Source organism: Leopardus geoffroyi, chromosome E2, assembly GCF_018350155.1.
Source record: "Leopardus geoffroyi isolate Oge1 chromosome E2, O.geoffroyi_Oge1_pat1.0, whole genome shotgun sequence".
NCBI classification, from domain to species: Eukaryota; Metazoa; Chordata; class Mammalia; order Carnivora; family Felidae; genus Leopardus; species Leopardus geoffroyi.
The window spans coordinates 48,155,081-48,168,966 of record NC_059335.1 but is presented as its reverse complement, the minus strand read 5'-3'; the positions used below and the strand labels follow the sequence as shown (position 1 = coordinate 48,168,966).

General features: G+C 37.8%; 1 protein-coding gene across 15 annotated transcripts in view; it reads right to left on the bottom strand.

Moving 5' to 3' along the window:
• HYDIN (HYDIN axonemal central pair apparatus protein) overlaps positions 1-13,886 on the bottom strand; it is a 430,150-nt gene that overhangs the window by 327,850 nt on the left and 88,414 nt on the right. For 13 of the 15 annotated variants that reach the window (XR_006702763.1, XR_006702764.1, XR_006702765.1 and 10 more), the window contains 2 exons: positions 6,181-6,338; positions 4,251-4,376 (listed from right to left, as the gene is read on the bottom strand). Coding sequence is in view for 12 of the 15 variants with exons in the window: in XM_045443449.1 (XP_045299405.1) it covers positions 4,251-4,376; positions 6,181-6,315 (261 nt within the window). In the remaining 3 variants the exon portion in view is untranslated. Of the gene's footprint in view, positions 1-4,250; positions 4,377-6,180; positions 6,339-13,886 lie in introns of those variants that run through there. The other 2 variants (XM_045443453.1, XM_045443452.1) reach the window with 2 other exon arrangements.

Genomic DNA, 13,886 nt, shown 5'->3' with positions numbered 1-13,886 from the left:
CACTGGATATATGACAGAGGCACTGTGGTGCAGAAGGAGACAATGGATCTCAGCATAAACGACACTTAGAATCCCAGATGGACTGCGTGTAGGCTGTAACTGGCAGTGTGAGTTCCCTTCCCCACCCCTCCTGCCACAAATAACCAGGGTTGAGAGAAGATGCCCAGTGAGAACGTCCACAACTTCAGATCTCTGGTGAGGCTGGCACAATACAGATCAAAGCAGACGACATACTCTGATAGGCAAAACCACCAACTCCTTGTCTGGAATAATAGGAAGGGCAACAAGAAATCCCCTGGATGTCATCTAGCACCAGGAAATAGTAAGGAAGGCTGGGCTGATTAGGGCTACACATAAATCTGCATATTTATAGGAAGCAGCTTGTCACTGAGACAGGCTAGAGGAGAAAAACTCTGAATCAGAAGGGTCCCTACAAGTCACAACTCTGGGGAGAAGGAAAGGCTAACACAATTCAGTCATTCTTCCTTCCTTCTTCTCAGTCCTCTTCCCAATAAACACAGCACACAATCCTCTTTCATAAAACTCTGCATGGAGAATCGTGGAGGATTCCTGCTGGTCTGGGACACTGCCAGGCCCTGCCTCAACAGTAACCGCCTGCAATAGCAAGTCCAGGAAAAATGTCCTTCTTTCTTTTGAAAATGAGTGGTAATGATAATAATAATGATAAATCAAGATCTATACAAACTTCAAGAACAAAAAAAATAAGAAAATGGCAAATGAAGAATAGTTAACAGAAAAGTTGCCATGAAGCAATGAAAATATTAGCCACACCATTTCACTATAAACTCAAAAAACATAATGGAAAAAATCTGAGAGCACCAAGCAAATAATTAAGAGTGCAGGGAGGAAAAAAAAGCAATCAAAGAGATGAAAAATTCATGTGTTCACTCGATAAATACTAATTGAGTTTCCAATATTTTTCATATGTTAAGCATATAGTACTGAACAACGCCAACAAAGTCCTTGACCCCAGGAAGCTTACATTCTTGGGGGAAATGGATAAAAAAAGTAGAAATAAAGAAATATATAATATGAGGTCAGGCAGTGATATGCTATGAAGTAAACTAAAATAGGACAAGGAGAAAGAGTGAATGCAGGATGTATGCTCTCTTCGGGAGGTGGTCAAGTCATCCAAGCAGAGATGTGAAGCAAGCCATGCAAAGATCTGAGAGAATAACATTCCAGTTAGAAGGAATAGCAAGTATAAAGGCCCTGGGGTGGGAATTATCTCTGAATGTTCGAAGAGCAGCTGATGGATATAGCATAGCTAGAAGACAATGAGGAAGAGTGGAAGAAAACGTGGTCTATGAGAGAAGTAGGTAGGATTAGATGATGCACAGTCTTATAACTCTGAGGGCAATAGGAAGCTGTTGGATGGTTTTAGATATGGAAGTAACATGTTCTAATTCACATTTTTAAAAAATAATTCTTCTTTGTGCAGAACTGATGATGGGTCAATGAGATGGAAACAGGGAGACTACTTCAATAGTCTATAGGATGGTGGCTTGAACTGGGAGGGTGGTGGTGGAGGTGGTGAGAAGTAGTTTGATTAAATATATATTTGTGAAAGCAGAGTTTATAGCATTTGTCATTGGACCTCATATAAGATGCAAGAAAAAGAGAGAATCTGAGATAACTCCAAGGTAGGTTTCTGGCCTGAGGAAAAAGACAAATGGGGGTACTATATACTAGAGGAAGGAGACAAAAGAGAAGAGATCACATCTTCAGGAAAGGAACATAACACAAACATGAGATCTTAGATATTTTCAGTCTGAGCTGCCAATCATTCATTGGGCTGAATATGTGATTCAGAGTTCAGAAGATAGGCCATAGCAGAAGAAATAATTATGAAAGTAATCATTTAAAAAGTAGGATTTAAAGCCTTATTCCTAGAAGGAGTCACCTAAAGAATGAGTTGAAAAGAGAAAGAAGTTGAAGGAGCAAGTACTGGGGAGCTCACTACTCGTCGTAAAAGTACATTTAGCGATCAGGAAGAGGAAAGCCATCAAAATAAAAAAATAAGGGGCGCCCGGGTGGCACAGTCGGTTGAGCGTCCGACTTCAGCCAGGTCACGATCTCGCGGTCTGTGAGTTCGAGCCCCGCGTCAGGCTCTGGGCTGAGGGCTCAGAGCCTGGAGCCTGTTTCTGATTCTGTGTCTCCATTTCTCTCTACCCCTCCCCCGTACATGCTCTGTCTCTCTCTGTCCCAAAGATAAATAAACGTTGAAAAAAAAATTTTTTTTTTTAAAAAATAAAATAAAATAAAAAAATAAAAAAATAAATAAGTAAGTAAGTAAATAAATAAATAAGACAAAAACAGCCAGTGAAGTTGGAAGAAAACCAAAGGAGTATCATATCTGAGCTACAAGTGAATAAAAAGGTATAAGAAAGAGACACTGAGTCAAATGCTGTGAGAGAACCCAGAAGTGCCAAATTAGTCAAGCATAAGGGTGAATTATAAGAGAAACACACATACACGAAACTCAAAGTAAGGGACACAGAGGATACCCTGATGGATATAATAACAAGGAAATGTAAATGAGCAGAAAAAAAAAAAAAAAAAAAGAACCAAAAATGGCAAGAACAAATAATGGGTAATTCAAGAAAAACTTTCTAGAAGTAAACAAAAGATACATAGTATCTCGAGAAAAGTTTAGTCACACCCTAATAAAATCACTGGATATTAAATTAGAATAAACAATCTTGGGGCATATGTGCTAAAAGATTCAAGTCTCTATAAATCAAGCCAGCGTCATCACACCTCTACATACCATTATGCATCTTTCTTCTGCTTACCATTAAAGCCAGAAGGTGAGGAAAATGCCCACAGAGCTCTTACGAGGAATATACGTGACCCAAGAAGGCAAATCTGAAGTTCAGTATAAAGGCAAGACAGAAATATTGTCAAACACATAAAACCAAGGAAATATAGTTTCCATAAGCTCTTCTTGAAGGTATTAGTCGGGGATGACTATCACCCCACTAAGAACAAATGAAACTCCAGAAAATAAAGTAAAAATAACCAACTGAGTTGAAAGAAGAAAGAGGAGAAATGATGAGATATAGTAAAGTATACTAATTTCCTCATCCTTCATAGCAGGGGTCACAATGTTAAAACACACGCAAGCAGTACACACAGGAAAATATTCATAGTCTGGTCTCAGTCATGCTATGGGAAAAGAACAATGATGAATCAGCTTTGGGAAAAGCCTTGTTCGCTGCCCTCAAAGGTAGAGGGTGCTGGCAGAGAAGAGAAGAAACAATAACTAAAGCTAGCAGCGCTCAGAAGAAGAGCAGATATTGTGCAGATCCCAAACAGGGGAGGCAATGGTGTTGCAGCGAGAGCAAATGAGTCTCGGAGACTCATTCATCCGGGGAAAGATCTCTGAAAAATCTCTCAGGAATACCCAGGAAGCCTTTGAGAGGAGGCTGATCTCCAGCAGTTAAACTCACGGACGTTCATACCATAATCTGTGCATAAAAAGTAAAGCATATAATTCAAGAAATTAACTTAAAAGTAGGAAATAAGACCTTATCTTATAATCATATGCTCCTAAAGCCTAGAACATACAGTTTACATTAAAATACAGAAACAGGTTAAAATAAGTGTCCCTTAGAGACTAAAAGGATACATTTGCTATTGGAAGTGAGCCGGGAGAGACAACAAATGTCTCCTTTAATAAACAATTCCACCTTCTTCCTTTCTAGTGATGACAGCTCAGGTAAGGAGGGATTTGTTAAGATGACTTAATTGGATTTGGTACTGGAATCCTTGGAACTTCTAATCTATAAATAACGGTGTCCAGAAGTAGCTAGGAAAGAAATGTGACTCCTCAAAAGTTATTTGTACTTATTAATTGTAATTCTCTCCATATCAAATCATAGATATCAAGATCAACAGAGGTAGAAAAAGAACATATAACACAGGAGTGCCTGGACGGCTTAATGAGTTGAGCATGTGACTTTTGATTTCGGCTCAAGTCATGATCTCAGGGTCATGAAATTGAGCCCCACATCAGGTTCCATGCTGGACATGGAGCCTGCTTGGGATTCTCTCTTCCTCTCCCTCTGCCCCTCCCCTGCTTGCACTCTCTGAATGAATGAATGAATGAATACACAAACCCAATAAGGATTTATCCCAGAAATGATAGCTATTAGTTACTGTTGTTCTAGAATGCTCACATTATTCCAGGACCTGCTTCATAGGTAACTATGACAGAAAGCAGCTACCTTTTGATGTGTTGTTTCCCCCATATCTAAAAGTTCGATGATCTGTGGTCGGCACATCAAACGTGTATTAGCCAGTCTCTGCTCTGTGGTGAGGGACATTTCCTTCAGGAACTCCGAGGGTGTCAGCTAGAATTTAAAACAAAACAGCTGAAGATTCATAAATGGTTATACTGAAAAAGTATTTTCATGAGCGCCAGTAATGAATAGTTTGTGTTTGCAACTTTCAGGATAATTCTGGAATGCCACTAAGTTCCCTTATAAAATATTTAAATTAACTAAATAATACAAGAGAAGTACCTGTGGACTTTTAAGTTCTTTGCACAGTAATTTGAAATGACATGTGGTTGCTGTTTCCTTGTCATTTTGAAGAAATCACACAAAAGAAACTGGGAGGAGGGAGGGGAGTCAAGAAATTGCACAGGAACATGTCCAAAGAGCCTAACATTTATGTTCAGAAGGAGCATCTGAACATACAACCCTGCTTCCAAAATCACTTCTGGTCTTCAGAACTAAGGAATTTGAAATGCTTCTATTTCTCAACTCCAGTTACAACAAAAAACAAAGCCTGTGGGTGTTTTCACTATCCTGCTGTATCAGGTTAAAGAGGAATCTTGTGAAATGAGGAGGATCTAGGAAGTGTGACTGCACAGCTTAGGAATGAGTTTGAACTCTTTAGAAATCACAAGAGTGCATTTAGACCTTGTTTTAAAAGAGCTTGAAGCCCATCCATCACCAGAACCAGCAGCCAGTCATAGTCACACACCCAAACAGGAACGCAAAATGCTTTAACACTTTCTAATATTAGGGCGGGGGGGGGGGGGGGAATGTAACCTATTATTTAAATAAAAATCATTTAAATAACCCAACAAGGTTTAGTTACCCAGGACCAAACACCATTATCTACTTATTGTTGTTCTGGAATGTTCCAGGGCTTACTTTATATGCAAGGGGGGATGATGATCACTGACAGCAACATCATGCTTGAGCATATACCAAGACTTTTTAAAATATTCAGAGGTTATACAATTTAGTTGATTGATTTCACCTTGGGTTAAAATCACTGCTCTTCAAAATGCATACAAAATTAATTTCTGTGATTGAATCCATTTAAATGAAGGCATATTTCTAATACAGCTTCCGACTTCATTTTTGAGGTTCTTTTTGACTGGAACCCAGATTAGAATACTAAAATGCTAGGAAATTTCAGCTGTGTTGCAGTTTAAATAAAAATAATAAAATCTTAAAAGCAAATGTCAGGAGTTACTTTAAATACAAAACTATAACCACCACAAAAGTGATTGATGATAGGTTTTATTTTTTCAATCAGAACATAACTTGAGACTAGTTTTTTAAATATGGTGAATACCATCTCGAACCCTACACATTATTGTTGATATTCTCTATAGCATGAGTTTATAATTCAGTTCTCATCAAATTATTATAACTCATTAAAAACAGAAATATTTTTTATTTTAAAGGACAGGGAAAATGTATTTTTCTTTGATATCATATAGTCATTACTTTGATACTCTATGTTCTACAAATATGCAAATAGAAATAACTCTTGCCAATCAACACATAATAAATTATTTAAGTTAAACCCTATGAAATTCTGATATCTGATTGTTTTGAACTACACAGTCTCACAGGGTTCAACCTAACATTTAGAAAACCATAATAATTTGATTGCATAGTCTTACTTCAACTGATTAACTGAAGCAATTCAAGCCTCTACTTTGAGGTACGTGGTTTCAAAAACTCTCCTGGCTCTGAGTGGTGCCTGTGCTCTGCCCCAAGCTACCATGTTATCTAAATGGATCTCATCAGTCTGTGCTTCTCCATGTGATTTCTGAGACTGCCAAGTAGCAGCTGTTGTCCCCCTGAGGAGGCTGCATTAGGTATGTTACACAGAAAGTCTCAGATACATTACCATTCGATTTACTTCTTCTTTTGTAACCAACTTTGGATTTAAGGGTGGCAAAACCTTGCTTTGGAACCCTTTCAGCATTCTGACTAACCCCATCTGAACAGCCCCCATGGACTCCTCGAGTCTTCTACCCGCCATCTTTAGTTCTTTCTTTCATTCACCTAGGAGTGAAAATAAAAAAGTTTTAGAGAAAATAACAGCTAATTCCTGAATACAGGTCACAATTTATTTAAAGCTTTTTCAAATACAAAAGTTTTAGAAAAGACCAATCTTCAAAAACACATTGAATTCTTGTAACAAATGCCTTAACTAAAGGAATCTATTCCATGTACTTAGTCCAGAGTTGGCCTCGTTCCAAAATCTAGGGTTCCTTTTAGACAAACCAAGTGATTCTGGAGTGAGCTCAGGCAAGATGTGGAAATAGAAACAGTTCCTACATTTTGGTAATTTTATCCTCCAAGACAAAAAAAGTAAATACTGCTCAATAAATACACTTCATAGCTTGCTACTTTATAGGCTTATTTGACAATTCTCTCTCATGACACCCTCCAAACAGAAAAAAAACATAAGGCTTCAGGCCTTCACAGCTGGGCAGAGACTAAAAACCCAGTAGGAGATGAGATAAGGATGAGGAAGTTTCTGGAGAATTTTTGAAGTTTTTACTCATAAATAAGTTATTAAACAGCCACCCTCCCATCCCAAATCAAAGAGCTAAGACATCTGCCCTCCACAAATTCTTCCTTATGCCTTGTAGGAGGATACTTGCAACTTTGGGGGCCTATTTATAACTACATGGGGATTTCTACTTTCAGTAATATAGCACACTAGTTTATCCAACCCTGTGCCAAAGGGAATAAATAAACAAATAAAACACCTAACAATGCTTGATACCATGTCAAATAAAAAACTGTAAAAATCATTACAAACCTCACAAGACAAGAAGTCATTACCAGGAAAAAACAAGTGAAGAAAGAGGTACATAAAGAAAAATAAATGAGTGAAAATTTTAATAAGGGACACTAAACTAAAGCAGCAAAACATCCAAGGAAATGAACATGAAATTTTAGAAAAGGAAAAAAAAATCAGAGAATAAATGGTTGAAATAGTAGACAGTCCAAAAGTAGATCTGAGGCACCTGGATGGCTCAGTCCATTAAGTGTCCAACTTTTTCGGCTCAGGTCATGATCTCACAGTTAGTGGGTTCGAGCCCTGCATCGGGCTCTATGCTGATGGCTCAGACCTTGGAGCCTGCTTCAGATTCCGTGTCTCCCTCTGTCTCTGCCCCTCCCCTGTTAGCGCTCTGTATCTCTCTGTCTCTCAAAATTGAATAAAACATTTTTTAAAAATTAAAAAAAAAAAAAGAAGATCCAACACACTATAACTGGTGCCCATGAAGAAGAAAAATTACTGAAGTTGAACTAATATTTAAAACTATCATCCGGGGCGCCTGGGTGGCTCGGTCGGTTAAGCGTCCGACTTCGGCTCAGGTCATGATCTCATGGTCCGTGAGTTCAAGCCCCGCGTCGGGCTCTGTGCTGACAGCTCAGAGCCTGAAACCTGTTTCAGATTCTGTGTCTCCCTCTCTCTCTGCCCCTCCCCTGTTCATGCTCTGTCTCTCTGTCTCAAAAATAAATAAATGTTTTAAAAAAATTAAAAAAAAAACTATCATCCAAGAAAAATTTCCAGAAATAAAAGAAAACATAATGAAAAGGGACTGGTAGTTACTCAAGAAGACAGACCCAGAATGGTCAACTCTGAGTCATATCTGTTCGGATTTTTTTAAGCTTATTTATTTATTTTGAGAGAGACAAACAGAGTTGGAGTGGGAGAGGGGCAGAGAAAGACAGAGAACCCCAAGCAGGCTCCACGCTGTCAGCACAGAGCCCACGCGGGTACAGAACTCACGAAACGGTGAGATCATGACCTGAGCCAAAATCAAGAGTCAGGCGCTCAGTAGACTGAGCCACCCAGATGGTCCAACTCTGAGTCAAACCATAACAGAACTATTAGACTTTACAGAATTTTTCAAAGGCCTCATATCCTTCAGACAAAAAGATAAAGTAACTTACAAGGGCAAGAGAATTAGATGTCATTGGACCTTGATTTTTCAACTATGCTTTTGCAACCTATGAAATGAGAAAAGAGAGGAGCAACATTTTCCACCAACTTTAAAAAGTGTGAGCCAAGGAGTTTATATACATCCAAGCTCTCCTTCAGTTATCAAAGCTACAGGAAGGAGTTTTGAACATGCAAAATTTCAGGGAAAATTGTAAACAAGTTCCCTTCCTTAGTAATGTACCAGAGGATGGGCTTCAGCCAACCAAAAAGTGACCAGGAACCTCAGCAAAAGAACTGACAATGAACATTTCATGTATTTAACTGTAGAGCTAATTTTAATGATGAAGTTGGAGACACAAGGAGAAAATAGAATTCAAACATATTTTCTGACAAAGTAGAAAGAATACAATTTTAAAACTAAAAAATAGAAATAAAATCAAAAGTTGACTAAGATCATTAACAATTGTGTAAGTAATAGGTAGGAGTCAAACTGTTTAACCAGATAGAATAAAGGAGCTTAGGGGGGCGACTGGGTGACTCAGTGGGTTGAGCGACCCACTTCAGTTCAAGTCATGATCTCGCGGTTTGTGAGTTGGAGCCTCACATCGGGACCTGTGCTGACAGTTCAGAGCCTGGAGCCTGTTTTGGAATTGTGACTCCCTCCTTCTCTGCCCCTCCCCCGCTCATACTCTGTCTCTGTCTCTCAAAAAATAAACGTTAAAAAAGTTTTAAAAATAAAGGAGCTTAAGGAATTATGGTAGAAAGCCTGTACGATGGCAGTCAATGATACCTGTTTCCAAGCACTCATGTGTTTGTGTAATGCCCTGTCCCTGAGTGCAGACTATCCTTTGGTATTCTAACAAATATAATGCGGCACAAGCAATGTGTGTCACTTTCTGAGATTAGTCATAAAGAGACTTGGTTCCATCTTGGGTACTATCTGGGTCCCTGTAAGATCATCAGCTGCCACATTGTAAGAACACTCAGAAAGCCTATAGAGAAGCCCATGCGGTGAGGGACCAAGCCTGCCAGCAATGACATGAGTGAACTTGGAAGGGGATCTTCCAAGGCCTGCCAACAACCATGTGAATGAGCTTGAAGGTGGATTTGCCATCTCCATTTTTGCGTTGGAATGACTACAGGCCCAGCCAACAGCTTGATTTGAGATGCAAGACAGACACTGAGGAGGAAGCACCAGCTAATAAGCCACATCTAGATGCCTGACCCATAGAAAATGTGAGAAAACTAATATTCATGGCTTTGGTTGGGGGTAATTTGTTACATAGCAATAAATTACTAATGTAGGCATTATATGGGTTTTATACACACCAAAAAAACTAAACCTAAAAGTAAACCTTCCTAAATACCAAAAGAAATTTTAGAAAAAGCAAAGAAGACATACTAAACATAGAAAGACAAACACAAAAAATTAACTGTAATGCACATAATTATTACAACACAAAGTAATATTAGAAGTGATGTCACCAACATGGTGGAATAGGCGCCAACTTCACAAAAAAAAACAACTAGAAACTATCCATACTCAAGACACCTTTGTGAAAATCCCAGAGCCCAGAGGTGAGGCTGAAGTGCCCCCTTGGATCAGAGAGACATGGGAGAACCTCAGAAACTTTATGTTCAGTAAAATAAGCCAGTTTATAAAAGACCACATATTGTATGAGTCTATGCACATGAAGTGTCCAAAACAGGGAAATCTCTAGAGAGAAAGAGTAAATTAGCAGTTGCCTAGGGCTACAAGAAATGAAGGAATGGCACGGTGATAGCTAAAAGGGATGGGATATCTTATTGAGATGATGAAAATGTTCTAAAATTGACTGTGGTGATGATTGCACATATTTGTGAATATGCTAAAAACTACTGAGTTCTATATATGCCTTAAGGGTAAATTGTATGGTATGTGAGTTTAATCTCAATAAAGTTGTTAAAAATACATTTAAAAACATTTTAAAAATCAATTCTTAAAAACTGAAAACCAGCAAAAGGAATGAACCTTGCTGTACATCAAGTTGGTGTCATAACCACAAAGAGAAAACAATTATTCCAACTGACCTTAAAATACAGTGTTTTGACTAGACTATCTTCATTGTAGTCTTAGTGTTAGTCATAATATTAGTAATAATATTTTTCTTGGGCTCTAGCCCCAAAATGAGGCTTGAACTAACAACCCCAAGATCAAGAGTTGCATGCTCTACTGACTGAGCCAGCCAGGCACCCCAGTAATAATATTTTTAAAACATGTAATTAAATCAATTTTGTTAAGAACAAAAGCATTTCAGCTTCATAAAAAATAAAACCAAAGTTCTTATATTAAGAAATCCTATAATCTTACATTTAAATTGAAAATAATTGTAAGTTCGTGATTATTTTCTCCTTTTAAATAGCCTGACTACTGGGATGCCTGGATGACTCAGTTGGTTAATTGTCCCACTCTTGATCTCGGCTTAGGTCATGGTCTCATGGTTTGTGGGATCAAGCCCCACATCAGGCTGAATGCTGATAGCATGGAGCCTGCTTGGGATTCTCTCTTTATTCTCTCTCTCTCTCTGTTTCTCTCTCTCTCTCTCTCTCTCTCTCTCAAAATAAATGAATAAACTTAAAAAAATTAAATAACATGCATAATGAAAGAGCTCAGAAACAATGAAGGCCCGGTAAGCAATAATAGTCCAAGGACATACTGTGGTCTCTAAATACCCCACTAAAAGGAACCACTGCTCCTTGGAGACATGGGTAATTTGAGGTCTGAGGCATAAAATGTTTACGATGAACTTGGAACATTCTATTTTACCATAGAACAAGGACATTATCAAAGGCAACTGGGGTTGTGTCTAAAGGACACAGAGTAATTTGAAGGAGTTCCCATTCACCAAAGATAAGACAATTTGAATATGTTCTTTTAAAAGTCTTCAATGGATAAGTCTCTAAAAATCTAAGTTCAAATGATACTAAAAAAAAAAAAAAACTCATTGGTCACCTTTGGAAGTTGCTAAGGCACAAAACTATTTTGGAAATAATAAAAGGAAAGAATCAATCATTTGTCGTGCACTTTTTTTGTTCAAATTGCACTGCAAGTTAACCAAATGATTGAGGAAGGAAAATGATTCTTCATAGAACAATTCCAGCTAATAAACTCAGAAGTAACAGAAAAAAAAATGACCATTATGCAGTCCCTAATGAAACGAAAGATCATCAATGCGAAAAGCATTAGGAAAGATGTTGCTGAAGAACTCTATAATGGCTCAATCAGGCTAACAACACCTGAGCCCTCTGAATCAATCTCAACACCAAATGAGTGAAAACCAGACATATTATGTGCCTCCTGACATGATGTACCACACAGCACCAGCTATGCAGAACTGTTAAAAAAAAATCTACACCTCTAGACCTACCAGCCAGGTTGTAGGAGACACGGGGAATGGAGGAACAAGTATATTCTGGAGGAATACAATTAAGCTAAGTGCAGAATGTGGGAAATATTATAGGAAAATGACCTTTATTCAACCAATAAATGGCATCAGAGAGTTGTAGGTGGGGGGCAGTTATAAATTAGAAGAATCTTAAACCAACCAAATGCAAAGGTACATCTCGTTTGGATGATGATTCAAATACGTGAATAAAAGATGATATAAAATAATTACTGGGGTTTTTGTAGGATAATGGTACCGTGGATGTGATTTTTTTTAAAGAATATTCTTATCTGTTAGAGATATGTATCATTTATGGGTAAAGGGAAATTATGTCTGAAATTTACTTTAAAATACTCCAAGAGGGGTGCCTGGGTGGCTCAGTTGGTTAAGTGAGTGACTTCGGCTCAGGTCATGATCTCACAGTCTGTGTCTTTGAGCCCCAAATCGGGCTCTGTGCTGTCCGCTCAGAGCCTGGAGACCGCTTCAGATTCCGTGTCTCCCTCTCTCTCTGTCCCTCCCCGCTTGTGTTCTGTTTCTCTCTCTCTCTCTCTCTCTCTCTCAAAAATAAATAAACATCAAAAAATATTTTTTAAATACTCCAGGAAAAAAAGTGTGTGGGGGTAGGAATGCAGGTATGGGTGCGTGGGTATGTGAGGGAGAAGGACAGAAGAAATAAGAATGGGAGAATACTGACAAACATCGAAGATTATAGCATTCTCTCCACTTTTGTGTATGTTTTTAAATTTTCATAATTAATATATTAATACATACAAAATCCTGTGCATGATTATTCATAAGAGCTTTCACACCTAAATGTCCCTCAGCAGGGCATGATGAAACAAAGAGTGGTACTTGGTGCAGCAATAAAAAAGAACAAATGATTGATAACAACCTGGATGGATCTCAGGGACAAAAAGAAAATGGAAAAAGACGATAATCCCAACAGGTTGCATACTGTGTGATTCCATTTATATGATATTCTCAAATGACAAAATTACAGAGACGAAGGACAAATTAGTGGCTGCCACAGGTTACAGATGGTGGTGGCGGGGGGATGTCTGTGGTGATAAAATAGACACATAGAGAAGAAATAAGAGGATAGGCAAAAATCTTAAGGCTTATAGAGTTGGAGTGAATAAGAAAATTTGCTAATAGGAAGTTTTTTACTTCTTACAAGTTATGCATTCAATTTCTAGTGCTATTACTGAACCTAACAAAGGGATTTCTGTAACTTGATTGTGGTGGAAGTTATATATATTTACACATGCAATATATTGACATGGAACTATACACACACATTGTACCAAGGACAAATTTTTGATTGTGATATTATGCTCTAGTTATATAAGATGTTACCATGAGGGAAATAGGAGGTCAAGGATATATGAGACCTCTTCATGCTTCCTTTGCAACTTCCTGTGAATCTATAGTTATTTCAAAATAAAATTTGTTTTAAAAGTTTTTTAAGAAAAAGAAAGAGAGACAGGCAAAACTCATTGTTGATGAAGATGTTATAAAGGTGGGCATTTGTACCCTACAGCTAACTTCATTTTGGCAACCTTTAAAAATTGTGCCTATTCTTTGATGCATAAATATGTTCTGCTGGAGGATTTACCCCAGATATGGAAAAATGTATTCATAAGCTATGCTGTAACTTGAATTGACCATTCTATTTCAACAGAACGGAAATACAACAATTTCTATCAAACCAAAACACAAAGCAGTTACCTTGTTAAAATCTGATGACTCGGGTATTTTTTTATTAAAACTAATTTCTTTCTATAACTGATTTCTTAAGTGCTTTAAAAATCTTGGCCATTTTCTTCTTTTATTTTTTTTCCTGTTTTGGCCACTAATACCATGATTACAATTCAGGCCTGCAGTATTTGGATCATGCTGCTGCAGTTCCTTAACAACAAGGGTTAAGATATTTTTCCCTAAAAATCTGCTCACACTGCTCCTTCTGTCTGCAACATCCTTTCTTTACCTCTGCACAGATCCCTTCCTGATTCAAATGTCATTTCCTTATCAAAGCAATTTGTTTCTGATCTTACCAGCTGGCAGTGACTATTCAACATCTCTGACCTTCCAGTATCTTACTTTTTCTCTCTTTTATGACACCTAAAACTTTCTACTTTATAGTTACGTGTGTGCTTATTCTGATCTTAATAGACCATAGACTCCTTGAGGTAGAGACTGTAAAGCATACTGCCTTGTATTTAATGC